Here is a 14450-nt window from a genome sequence, read left to right as displayed (position 1 = left end):
ATATAATTGTTGAGCGCTCTTGCTCACTTTATTCATGTGCATTATTTACATGCTACAGTTACACTCTTTTAAGATAATGTAATTAATAGTGGGAAATAATCAGTTTTTACCATTTTTGCGCAATCTATCATCGTTCGCGAGACGATCTACAACATTTGCTTTAGTTTGTGTTTATTAACCCTTTAGTTACACTTCATAACGCAGCTATTCCCATTAGAGGTATCTGTTAAAAACATTAAAATTCATTAATAATCTAGTATGTGTTCATTTTTTGTCATAGTTTCTTCAAAATTAAGTTTTATTTGAGTGTTTTAAAAATAAATATTTTATTTATTTATTTTATTAAAATATTTTAATTTTCATCATGACGCATACGGCCCTTTGATTGTCACGCCCTTGGCAACACCCACACACCCACCCACCCTTACCACCTTGGCTAACAAATTTTCTGTGGGAAACCCTGAATTGAGTGTATTTGACCAAGCGCCAATATTAAAGAGTGAGAGGTAGCAAAACAATAGACAGAAAACAATAGATACTGTATAAAGGATGGAAGAAAATAGCAATCTGACCTGTAGCAGAAGCCTTTCGTCCCCGATCACAGCGGCTGTGTTCCAGTCGATGACCTCAGAGAACGGGAGTTCCCAACCATTACTCAACATAACCGGTACACAAGCCGCCTGGAAACACATACACACAGTGATGGGGTCATCATGTGAGTCATGGGTGCAGTGATTTGATTACTAGACCACACGATAAAGAAGGGCACATATATCAACAATAAACACAGCAACACAATAGGACACATATTAAATGGCTTCCACTGGACGCCAGAAGAGCCCTTAGCCTTGTTATTGACACTGACACAAAGAGCTCAGCCTACAAACAGCTACAGAGCACACCACTAAACCCATTTACAAAATTTCCAGTTAGAAGGTAGCCTATAACAGCAAACAGAGAAAGTATGAAGGTTAAAAAAAGAGAGTCTCCTTTGATGTTCAGATATAGAGAGATGAGCAGCTGTTGTGTCTGACGGCTATTTTACGTAATGAGGACCTGCTACACCAAAGGGCATTAAGGTGTCAGCTGAGCACAGAGCTGTAGGGCACACAGCTTACACACCCATATAATTGGGGACTGTGTGCTGCACAGACTGAAGTGAAGTATTGGAAAGACAGCAAATGTCAAGGTGTATGTGTGCATGTAATAGTTTAACAATAATTGTGAGCCACATGTTTTTGAGAATGTCTTTTTTTAATGCAAAAAAAATCTTGAAGTCAGCTACTGAAACAGGGCATTCATTTGTTTGTGAAAAAGAGAGACAGAGCTTTGTGTATAAGGATGGGATGAGAGGAATTGTAAAAGAAGAACACCATTTTAAAAATACAAGAAATGAAGAGAAGGAAGAGACAGAAAAGGAAGTAAGTAAGGAAGGAAGGAAGGAAGCGAGACACATGAGGAAAGGAATGAAAAGGAAAGATGAAAAGAAAGACAGAAGATAGGGAGAAAATAAGGACAGAAGGATAGAAAATGAGGATAGGAAGAAAAAGGGAGGATGAAAGGAAAGAAAGAACATTCTAAAAGCAGAAAGAAAGGAAAGAAATAGAGGATTGGAAGGAAAAGATAGGAAGAAAAATTAGAAAAGGAATGAAACGAAGACATTGAAAGGATGGGAGGGAGAAGGAAAAGAAGGATGGGAGGGAGAAAGAAAAGAAGGATGGGAGGGAGAAGGAAAAGAAAGATGGAGGTTATGTGGAAAATAAGGATTGAAGGAAGGAAAATAAAGATAATAAAGGAAAATAACCTTTAAAAGAAAAAAGGAGGACATAAAAGAAGGAAGGGAAGGAAAATAGATAAAGGAAAAAAACAAGGAAAGAAATTGTGAAATTAAGAAAATGAGGGGAAAAGAAAGGAAAAAAAGAAACAATACAATAGAAACAAAGTATGGAAAGAAGGGAAATGAGGAAAGGAAAGATGAAAAGAAAGACAGAATGTAGAGAGTTAATAAGGACGGAAAGATGGAAAATGAGAATAGGAAGAAAATGGAAGGATAAAAGGAAAGAAAGAACATACTAAAAAAAGAAAAAAAGGAAGAAGGATAGGAAGGAAAACATAAGAAAAATGAAGAAAGGAATGAAAAGATGTAAGGAAGGATGGAACGAAGAAAAAGAAAGATGGAAGGTAGGGGGAAAATAAAGATAGAAGGAAGGAAAATGAGGAAAGGAAGAAAGGAAGGATGAAAGGAAAGAAAACTTTAAAAGAAAAAAGGAGGACATAAAAGGAGGAAGGGAATGAAAAGAGGGGAAGGAAGAAAAACATGATGGAATGATGAAGTGAAGAAAATTAGGGGGAAAAGAATGGAAGAAAGAAAGAAGGAATACAAGAGAAAGAAAGTATGGAAAGAAGGGAAATGAGCAAAGGAATGATGAAAAGAAAGACAGAAGGTAGGGAGAAAATAAGGACGGAAGGATGGAAATGAGGATATGAAGAAAAGGATACAAGGAAAGAAAGAACATACTAAAAGAAAAAAAACGGAAAGGAGGATTGGAAGGAAAAGATAAGAAAAATGAAGAAAGGGATGAAGTGATGGAAGGAAGATGGAATGAAGCAAAAGAAAGATGGAAGGAAAATGAGTATAGGAAGAAAAAGGAAGGATCAAAGGAAATAAAAAAGAAAACTTTAAAAGAAAAAAAGAGGACATAAAAAGGAGGAAGGGAATGAACATTTAGAGAAAGAAAAATAAGTAAAGATGAAAGGAAGGAAGAAACGGAAGAAATAACATTTTTAAAGAAGAAAGGAAAGAAAAGAAAAGAATGATTGAAAGGAAATTACAAGAAGAAAAATGAGGAAAGGAATAGAAAGAAGGTGAGTAGTAAGGAAAAGAAAGATAAAGGGATTAAATAAGGACAGAAAGAAGGAAAATTAGGATAGGAAGACAAAGGAAGGATGAAAGGAAAGAATGAACACTTTAAAAGAAAAAAATGAGGACATAAAAGGAGGAAGGGGAAAAAGGAAAGATGAAAAAAGAAAGTGGGGAAAGGAAAGAATGAAAGGAAGATGGGAGAAAAAGAAGGAAAAAAGAAAAGAATGGAAGGAAAAAAGATGAAAGAAATTAAGTAAATAAAAGATGGCAAGACAGAAAGAGAAAAGAAAAGAAATAAACCTTTTGGAAAAAAGAAAAGAAATGCAGGTGTGTGTGTATGCATGAGTTTACCTGCAGAGCCTCCAGGAAGCGAAAGGAACCCAGTCGTCGTCCTCGCGGCACCAGGCAGAAGGTGGAATTGTGCAGCATTTCACGGTAGTCATACCTACACAAACACACACATGAAAATTATTCATACATCCATTTTTCATTTCACTGTCATTTTGCAGCACAAATTCTCTCCTCTAGTGAGCAGCACCTCACCATCTGGATAATTTGATCACATGTGGTTGGAAAAATTAGGGTGCTAAACACATTCATAAGGTGCATTCAGTCTCAACCCTTATGATGAACACATTACATACAGGTAAAACACAGGCATGTTTTTCAATATCACACAATCTGATGCGCTCTGAGCATCAAATACAGAGATGGTTTCATTTCACACCAAATGCAAAAGATACAGCAGCATCAGAGAGGTCACCGGGCTAAAGCAACGGACGGTTATTTATCGGTCAGAAAATCATTCACCATTTACTGGCAGACACGCAAGGTGAAGGTCGCCTGACCGCCGGAGATTGAGTCACAGGCGCAGACTTCTACACGCTGCCATTATCTGCGTTGTGATGATCTTGCTGAGTCCAGCGCAGCTGTGCTGTTTGCCTCCTCAGCTCGTTGGTAGATGCTGACTTTGAATACTGCCCGAAATGGCTGGCTACACACATACGCACATATGGAACAGAGGCACAGAGGCCATTCTGTCGCAAAGTGAACAAACAAGGCGAGCGTGTGAGCACACACGCCTGCGCCCCAGCTGTCTGGATATCAGACTGATCCTGCGTTAATGTGGTAGAATATAAATGAGGCTGGAGAGATAGACCGGGTCTCTGTGGTGCCATTTCACATAGATTAGCCACCTGAAGAGCAATATCAGACAGTGTGTAAACACAGAGGCTCGCTTCAGGTCTGAGCAGTGGACGGAAATGGCGCTGACATTTTCCATACGGTCCGTGAACTTCACGCAATCCACCTAAACTAAATTATTTTGTTTTCGAGCATACATGGAAAGACAAATGGCACATCACTGAATAGTCTGGGCCGTCATGTATTCAACCTGTATGACACCAAACCAACCCCAACAAAGGGCTCACATGTGTTAGCTGCGTATGGGTCAAGTTATCATCACACACCAAGTCGACGGTCAACACCCGACGGCCAAGGTACAACCATTGCGACTGGATGAAATGAGATCACTTTCTGTACCAAAAGTTGGCAGTAGTCGATACTCACCACAAATGGATTTTTGATCTATAAAGTATTTTTTTTATTTATTCATAAATTGTTATGAGAGATGCAAAAAATAGATCACTTCGATGTTTATTTGTTTATTTTTGTGCACTGGTTAGGGTGTACCTACATTTAAAAAAATTCCTTGTTGCACTTAAATTTTTAAGTACAAGCAACTTGAATTTACTAGTGAGGAGTTGATATAAATTCTAAAAATAAAGTTGTATTTGCTTAATTTATTTCAACGTTACCTTTTATAATTTATAGCAACTTCTCACTAGTCAAGAAAGTTAAAATTAATTTTAATTTTTTACATTTATTAAACTTAAAAATTTCAGTACAACAAGAAATTTTACAGTGTAGCTTACACTGTGTCCTAACCAGACACGACGCAATAAGGGGTGCGACCATATAAATTAGGTCACAGTTTACCTAAAAATTACTTAAATGTCAGTCTGTTTAACATAAAATGTGGTATACAGGGTATGTGTCTTAGGAAAACCCTTGTGCGTACTGGCTGTTTTGTTTCATAGCAGTTTGGGAGATATTCTGTCAAACACTAAGCATCTTTTGACCTTGACGTTCAGACCACTCCAAACAGAGACAACAGTGATGATAAACAGTGCGCTCATACACAAGCAAGGATGTCTGAGTGTGCGATTGCTTATGGATACACAAACAAGCGCTTTGTGAAGTAAATCTGCGAATAAGCATCTTTTGAGAGCATCTATGACAGCATTAGAGTATGACATCTGTATGAAAACATTTGAAATGCAAAGTACCATGTTAAAGCATCACTAGGAAACTCTGAGTGAATTATTATTATTACTATTAGAGAATAAAAAATTATGAACACCCAGTGCGTTTGTGTTTATTTCACAGGTTGGGTGCAATTTTATTACCATGCCTGAACAGAGTCCTAAGCACAGCTTTATGCTCCGTTTCCATAGCAACTCCAGCTAAATGCCTCCATTTGGAGTGTGTTAATTATATGTATTCTGCACATTGGGGGAGGAAGGCACAATGAGGTAATGTTTTTAGAACCATTCCACTATACCGATTCAACTCTTTCTGCCACTTCTCCCAAAAATCCTGCCCCTAATTTCAGATCTGAATGAAGCTTGACTGGGAAACGAGCCAAAATGGTCGTCGCTCCAATGGCAGAACAATCCGCCTGAAGTTGCGTGCCCATCTCACAGACATCAATCTCATGAGAAAAGCCCACAAAATGCTTAACATGGACAAACATCTGCTAAATCGCTATGTTCGCATAAAGATGACTATAAATATTATGACGTCTGAGGTGGTGAGAGATTTATTGGTAGAAGTTGGAGTTCTATCTATCTGCCCATCCATCCACCCATCTTTACATCCATCAATCCATACATCCACCCCTCTATACATCCATCAATCCATCCATCGGCCCATCAATCTATCCATCCGCCCATCTATAAATCCATCTAACTATCTATACATCCATCCATCCGCCTGCCCATCTATACATCCATTTATCCATCCGCATAAAAGATGACTATAAATATTGTGACGTCTGAGGTGGTGACAGATTTATACCATTTATACCCATCTATAAATCCATCCATCCACCCATCTATACATCCAACTATCAATCCATCCGCCCATCTATACATCCATTAATCCATACATGCGCCCATCTATACATCCATCCATACATGCGCCCATCTATACATCAATCCATCCATCGGCCCATCCATCTATCTATGTATCCGCCCATCTATAAATCAATCCAACTATCTATACATCCATCCATCCGCCCATCTATACATCCATTTATCCATCCGCATAAAAGATGACTATAAATATTGTGACGTTTGAGGTGGTGACAGATTTATACCATTTATACCCATCTATACATCCATCCATCCATCCACCCATCTATACATCCAACTATCAATCCATCCGCCCATCTATACATCCATTAATCCATACATGCGCCCATCTATACATCCATCCATCCATACATGCGCCCATCTATACATCAATCCATCCATCGGCCCATCTATCTATCTATCCATCCGCCCATCTATAAATCCATCCATCCGCCATCTATACATCCATTTATCCATCCGCATAAAAGATGACTATAAATATTGTGACGTCTGAGGTGGTGACAGATTTATACCATTTATACCCATCTATACATCCATCCATCCATCCACCCATCTATACATCCAACTATCAATCCATCCGCCCATCTATACATCCATTAATCCATACATGCACCCATCTATACATCCATCCATACATGCGCCCATCTATACATCAATCCATCCATCGGCCCATCTATCCATCCGCCCATCTATAAATCCATCCAACCATCTATACATCCATCCATCTGCCATCTATACATTCATTTATCCATCCGCATAAAAGATGACTATAAATATTGTGACGTCTGAGGTGGTGACAGATTTATACCATTTATACCCATCTATACATCCATCCATCCACCCATCTATACATCCAACTATGTGACCAGTCACGGAAAGTAGGGACACAAGTCGGATCTGGGCATTTTGAGTTATTCACAGATTCTGAAAGTGCAGTTTCTAAGCTTTCCAACGATGTGTAACACATGGAAATCTGATAAGATTTGGAGAAGTTGTGGCCATTTGAATATAGGAACTCAGAAATACTCAAACCGAGAAAATCGAGACGAAAGGGACTTTTCTTTTCAGCTGGGGGAGACAATAGGGCTCATTTACATCTCATTTAGCTAAGCCATACCCCCTGTAAAACCCTTTTTGAGATGTTCTAGCATCATATGTAGTATTTTATGACCAAATGACAACCCGCAAAAATAAACATGACTCTTTTACCTTTGTGGGGATCACAAGTCGAATCCAGTCTGTTTCAGATTATCCAATGACCATATTTGTCCACAAATGCGTATAATCCGTGAAATATAGATTGTTTACATCAGATTTCGCATGAATGTCTGGTAATACAATGTTATATATAATCTGAAGACTATTTAAATCGTAACATGTAAGGGTATATGAGCTTACACTCCGTTAAACACATGAACCCGCCTTCAAAATTTGTATTTAAAATAGGGAAGTAGTATAATAGATCATCCAAACAACGCCGTCGAAAACGTGACATCCTTTAGAGATGTTACCAATGGCTCGCTCGTTCCTCCATCAGCCAATGACTTCATGGAAAATATTGATAGACAAAACATGTAGCCAATTATATGAAGAATACAACGATATCTGTGTAACTTCTGTGTGTTTGGACTCATGCTGCGCTGCAAGAACTGACATACAGATGACGTCAAAGTACCGCGAGAGCGAGTCGAAATTAAACTACTCCGTAAGATTTCTTGAAGAGCTCTCGCGGTACTTTGACGTCATCCGACTGCGGCGCCGCATAAAGTCAGTGACGCGGCTGACGTACGATGCGGCTGACTGTTATTTGTTCCGCCCCAGCTTCTTTTATTTTTCTTTTGTTTTGTGCGCCCGAGCTTTACAGTCTGGGGAGACGCAGGCTATAAGTTTGAAAAAAAAAAAAAACTTAGCAAACATGTCGAGGAACAGGGCAGCGCGTCACTACAGTCACGTGACTTCACGCTCGAGCCGGAAGAGAAGACAATGCTGAATAAAGTCGTAATTCTGCTATTTTTGGACCAAACTGTATTTTCGATGCATCAACACAATCTTACTGACCCACTGATGTCACATGGACTACTTTGATGATGTTTTTATTAACTTTCTGGACATGGAAACCATACATAGATTTTCAATGAAGGGGAAAGCTCTCGGACTAAATCTAACGATAAAACATCTTAAACTGTGTTCCGAAGATGAACGGAGGTCTTCAGAGTTTAGATCGACATAAGGGTGAGTCATTAATTACATTATTTTCATTTTTGGGCGAACTATCCTTATTTAGTAGTCACGCTGTTCCCTTTGGGGGCGGAGGCGAAAACACAAGCTTATACAGTATGTAAATATACACACAGACAATGACGCCCCCCTCTGCACGCTAGAATCTCCGGAAAAACAAGCCTATTTTAACCGCAAAATGTACGCTTTTAAATATACAAAAACTGCTATCTCAAACATGGAGAGGCTTCTTCGTGATCTCAACTAACAGATTCTGCAATAAAACGAAAATCACAAATTTCGAAAAAAAAACTTTGTTTCTCATTTTCTCGAAACTTGTGCTGCCGACTTGAGTCCCTGGTTTCCGTGACGGGTCACCTATCCATCCATCCGCCCATCTATACATCCGTCAATCCGCCCATCTATACATCCGTCAATCCGCCCATCTATACATCCGTCAATCCGGCCATCTATCCGTCAATCCGGCCATCTATCCGTCAATCCTACCATCTATCCATCAATCCGCCCATCTATCCACCTATCTGTCAATCCGTCCATCTATCCATCTATCTGTCAATCTGCCCATCTATGCATCCGCCCATCTATCGATCTATCTGGCAATCCGCCCATCTATCATCTATCTGTCAATCCGTCCATCTATCCATCTATCTGTCAATCTGCCCATCCAACCTTCAAACAGAGACTACCGAAAAATACATGGAAAATGCTTCCGAGATTTATCTGGGATTGTTTGATATTTTGGTTTTTTTATACGCCCATCCATCGCATTTTTCACAAAGAGATTACAGAATTTTTGGTTCTTTCACACTGCGTCTGAAGTTTGCTTATAATCCGTGATTTCCCTCTCACAAAACCATACACATGCAATGCTTTCCGTAAATGTTACGGCAATGTAACTAGGTCCCGTTTAATGGAGTAATCCAAGAATATTTTCAGAACGTGTTCGTGTTCACAAAAAAAGCCAATTTACCGAAATTTTCTGGGACCAAAGAGCTGTGTGAATGATCTGGGAGCATGTTCAGAAGTGTTCCTGCTCAACTGGTAGAGCATTGACTTAGTAGCACAAAGGTTCGGCCCCCAGGCAATACACACACAACTTAATCGTATACCTGGTAATGCGCTGTACTGTAAGACACTTTGGATAAAAGCATCTGCCAAATGCATAAATGTAAACAGGTTGAGGCGTTTACTGTAATTTCAAGTGAGCAGATTAGAGTAAATTTGCATACAACAGCTCTACAAAAGTTTAAAACCTTTAGGTCTGATCTTGAAAACATGCAGAACAAAGCATTAGCACTCAAAAACACAGAGACAGACTTATTTAATTACAGTTTAATGAGGGAAGATCTACAATTACAGTTCGAATCAGAAAGAGCTTACAGTAATTACACCCATTGTTAGATAACACACAAAGAGCACATGAAAGCCAACTGTGATATCACAACATTTATATGCATAAATACAACATACTTGCTATTCAAGTAGGCATACTACAAGATGCTTATTGCTTTGTATGAAGCGTCCACGCTGTCCTCTTCTGTACTCTCAATGTAACCAATTCATTACTGTACACATTGAAACGAATGAACACTAATGATTAAAATATAAACTAACCTAGAGGTCTTCCAGTAAATACTACCTTCATATAATCTTATAATGGTCATGAGCTCTGACTGCACGGGAACTAAATTGGGGTCGAATAACAAATTAAGCGACTATGATACTTTGCAACTCTGCAGCTAATATCTTTTACATATGGATGACAGAAACATACATCTCTAGATGCACTTGGGCACATCCTCAGTGAAGTACCTCGGGTTTTGGATCAAACCCACAGGTTCTTAACAGCCACAAGATGTTAAGACCACATGCTTCCTGGACTCTAGAGCAGCTAGATATGAATCAGCTTTACTTAATTCTACCCTTAAGACTTCCACTATCATTTCCTTGTCAAAAAGATCAGCTATGGTAGTGTCCCAGACAGTCGACAAGCTCATCTTGTACTCGCATCCTAAATTTATGATGACAAGTTCATCATTAAAATCTTTTCAGTTTGTCCTTTCATCTTTCTTACTCTCTACCGAGCAAAACAGATTAAGGATATCACTTCAGTTTTGCCTAATTGTACCGACTTAAGCAAGCTGACGATGCTTGACGCAAAACTAAATATTGTGAAATTGTGAAGTCACATGCTTGATGAATCAATCGTAGTTTGGGATTGACAACCATCAAGCCTCATTTCTATTCTTGTGAAAATCCCAGTGTTACCATAGTGACAGTAACTGAAGTGATAAAGATGATGCCGTTCATAACCAACACAACAAGATTTAATAAAGTCTGAGTTGCAAGTTTATCCCTCAGATTTTAATGGTAAAACACAGCGGTTGGTGCCAACCAAAGAGATCTGAAACTAGGCTTTTGATTGGCCATCATGCCATTCCACAGGGACACATTTTGCTCGATTCGCCTTGCTTGATACCCTACACTGGTAGGCATGGGCCGATTACCGGCTTCAAGGTAAACCGAGGTTTTAAACAGTCAAGGTTTCAAAACCACTGAAATATTCTGTGATACCGTCTCCAAGGTATGAGCTGTGTTTATACAAAATTCATTAAATCATTAAGTCATGTGACTGATTTGATGTTTACATTTAATATACATTACAAAAAAATTATATATTTTTTGAAAGCATATTATAATTTAAAGGCTTTATTTTTACCTGGCATTTAAAAAATAACACATTTTAGTGTTGCAATGGCAAAACCGTAACACCGTGAAACCGTGGTATTTTTGCTAAAGGTTATCATACCGCCAGAATCTTATACCGGCCCATGCCTATACACTGGTTATAGTGTCAAGACATGAGGAGGACGACGAATAAACCGTCTTGATTGGCTGGCCTGTCAGAGTACAGGGACATGCTTTGTGAAATACTGGCTGTCATGCAACCACAAAGAGAATATTTAGTCCTTTAGTCCTGGGAATTTAGAGCCAGGCATGTTGATGACCAGATGTGTCTCAAAGCAGCACTTTATATCCAGATGGTTGGCGGGACTGTGATGACGTGACTATGCGATGGCTGATTCGGGACGTGTCAGCACAAGTCTGTCTGTGGTCTCTTTCTAGGATTGTGTGAGAAGCATTTAGAGATAGAATAGTTGTGTCTTTCATGAATCACAGACATCAGCGGTTAAAATATTCTTGAGAAGTCAAAAGTGCTAAATAGCTAAGTGGTCTGAAATCCTACTGTGACAACCCTTTATAAAACTGGAAACATGAAACAATTTGTCTGAATATTTTGTATCTTACTCCTGGCAATTGAAGACTGAAGTTGGTATTTGTAGCCCTGCGAATAAAACTTTCAAGATTATCTTATGAAAATGGGTTTTGATCTACAAACTCAAGATCAAGAGTATGATGTGAACGATGAAAGCAATATTTTCAACTTTACGATCATCTAGCAACACAAAAATGCCTGAGGGGTCTAAGCTAGTCTATGCTGGTCTATTACTAAATATGAACTCAGATTGCTGTGATGAAGTGTCAATCCCATCTACTACACATTGTCAGAAACAAAGGTCAAATTAGACCCACAGCTGTATTGCGGGACAATACGCTTTAAAAAGGTCCTAATTGTACCTTTTAGGTACAGATATGTATACAGTTGGTACCAATATATAGCTTTGAGGTAAAAATATGAACTCATGGTGCAAAGGCGCACTTTTTAAAGGGTACCGCCCCAGATACAGCAAAGGACCTTTTTGACCATTTCTTCTGAAAGTGTATCCCATCCCCCATAGGTAATAATTAGCTCATTTACTTGCAAACGAATTGAAATTTATTCTATTTTAGGGCTAAACCCATATTATCTCCTCACCATATGTGGCTCCAAGACAAAAAGAGAGAAATGAAAGTGGGAAAGGGGGGCTGCAATTACAGTTGACTGGTCTTTGCAGATGGGGTTTACACATAGCTGGTACAGGGTTTGCATAAAGAAACAAATCAATGTCTATCTTTCAGTCGTCCAGAGAACCGTATGCCACGCCCTAGCTATGAATACATGACACCAGAATTATTTTTAACTAAATGTATTTAAGCATTTTAATTTATGGTTTCCTAAACAAAGGCCAGCTCCTGTATCCCAATAAGTAACCATTAGTAGGGGAATCACATAAAAATAAACTGAAATCAAATTAAGACCAACAATTAAAATAATATAGAAAAAGGATTTTCTGTATGCAGTAAGGACCAATTTCCATAAATAACTTTTTCCCAGGTTTCTTTTTATTCTATCTATCTATCTATCTATCTATCTATCTATCTATCTATCTATCTATCTATCTATCTATCTATCTATCTATCTATCTATCTATCTATCTATCTATCTATCTATCTATCTATCTATCTTTCTTTCTTTCTATCTCATTTTCAAAAGAAATTCCACAACAGTACAGTGCCACTCGATACAGGCGTGTCTCATGAATCTAGGTCGTGTCATTTAACCAGAGGGGGAAAACAGACAAAGAGGAGGGGTGGCAACTTGGTCACCAGAGGTCAGATTGTGGTTTTGGACACTTTGGACAGAATGAACATCCAATCTGGAGTTCCAACAAAGAAGCTGCTTCTTTCTGTAGCTGGTGTCAGGTTCCTCGGACAAACGCAAAAGGGAACCCTGGGGAGCAGGATGACAAGAGACACAGCAAAAAAAAGATGCTTTTCCTCTAGGACAGGAAGCAGAGGACAGTAACATTGTTTACCTGTGTGGGTTAGGTGTGTGTGCGCGCAAAGGCCCGCACACAAATGACACAAGCAGTGTAAGGTTTTGACTGCTACTTTTACTGCAGTAGTGAGCTTGTGGAATAAAGATGCCCCTGTGGTGTGATATTGAAACTCTGCTAAGCCCCGCCTCCAAAGTTGCTAACCATCCTATAGAGTGTCACCATTATGTATTTTTGTAGGCCGACCGGGAATAGAGCGGGACACTGGTTTCCTCGCAATAAACTCTGTGTTTACCAAAAGTTAAACACTTATACATTATGTCCAACAAGTTATTCTTCACAGATAAATAAAAAAATTATGAATTTTGAAGTGTAAATTCCTCCTAAACTACTAGACATAAAAAGCCAATCTTTAACTTTGGACAAAACATGCCAGTGTCAAAAACTTTATTCAAACACAGAGCTATAGGGAAAATTAATGGGCTTTTTTAGGGGTGTAACAATACATCGATATGGATCGATACATCACTTTCATTTCCAACGATCTGATGCAGCAATGGCACACAAAAAAAAAATCGATTTGAGGTACCTTTATTTTGACACTGTCCACTTCCTCCTTGACGTAGCGTCCATTTACGCATTTTTGTTCATTTTCATCTGCTAGCATCAGCCAGTGAATGCGATGTAGCAAAAAATGCGGTTGTAGCAGCAAAAACACAGAGACAGACGACAAGCGTGTGTTTAGCACTGCAGGTGATATTGTCCTTGCAAAACACAGTGGTGATCTCTTACATGTTGATCTGTTAATTGGTTTTTAAAAGAAAAATCTCTCAAAAGAGATCACTGCAGCACATCAATGATGTTGTTGTGACAGATCAAATGCTTAAGTTTAACAGCTTTATTTTTTATATTAATTTATTTTTAAATTTAATTACGGTTTTCTAAAACTACCTCAGTGATTGTCACTATTGCACATTTTGGCACAAAATACTGAACTGATACTTTAACTGTTGCCATCATAAGCTTGATTTTATGTGACATCATTTATAAAAAGTGTATTTCTGTTAGTTTGTTGTTGTAAATCTTCCAATTGGGACAGAGATTGTGACATTTTTAAATACATTGTAAATAAAATTTAAATAAAAGTTTAAATAAATGTTCATGTTATATATTTTGATTGCATTTGTAAGTAAAAATGTAACCCGTCACACAAAATTAAAATACCGATAAAGTAATAGAACAGTACAGAGTCGTAATCGCACTGAAAAGGTTATATCGTCAAAACCGCATCGGTGGCAGAGAAAATCGTCATTGCATCGAATCGGAATGAACGTCCGATTTACACCCCTACTTTTTAGCCAGGGAACCAGTGTCCCACTAACTTCCGAAAAAAAAAGTAATTCCTGAAATTATTTG

At 38.4% G+C, this 14450-nt stretch overlaps 1 protein-coding gene across 1 annotated transcript in view; it reads right to left on the bottom strand.

The window, feature by feature from the left end:
- ext1b (exostosin glycosyltransferase 1b) overlaps positions 1-14450 on the bottom strand; it is an 85651-nt gene that overhangs the window by 21262 nt on the left and 49939 nt on the right. Inside the window, exons 2-3 of the mRNA XM_065290475.2 lie at positions 3215-3308; positions 573-680 (exon numbers count right to left, since the gene is read on the bottom strand). Of these exons, the coding sequence (XP_065146547.1) occupies positions 573-680; positions 3215-3308 (202 nt within the window). The remainder of the gene's footprint in view (positions 1-572; positions 681-3214; positions 3309-14450) is intronic.

Source organism: Paramisgurnus dabryanus, chromosome 19 (genome assembly GCF_030506205.2).
Source record: "Paramisgurnus dabryanus chromosome 19, PD_genome_1.1, whole genome shotgun sequence".
Classification (NCBI taxonomy): domain Eukaryota; kingdom Metazoa; phylum Chordata; class Actinopteri; order Cypriniformes; family Cobitidae; genus Paramisgurnus; species Paramisgurnus dabryanus.
This window is presented reverse-complemented; position numbering and strand designations above follow the sequence as displayed.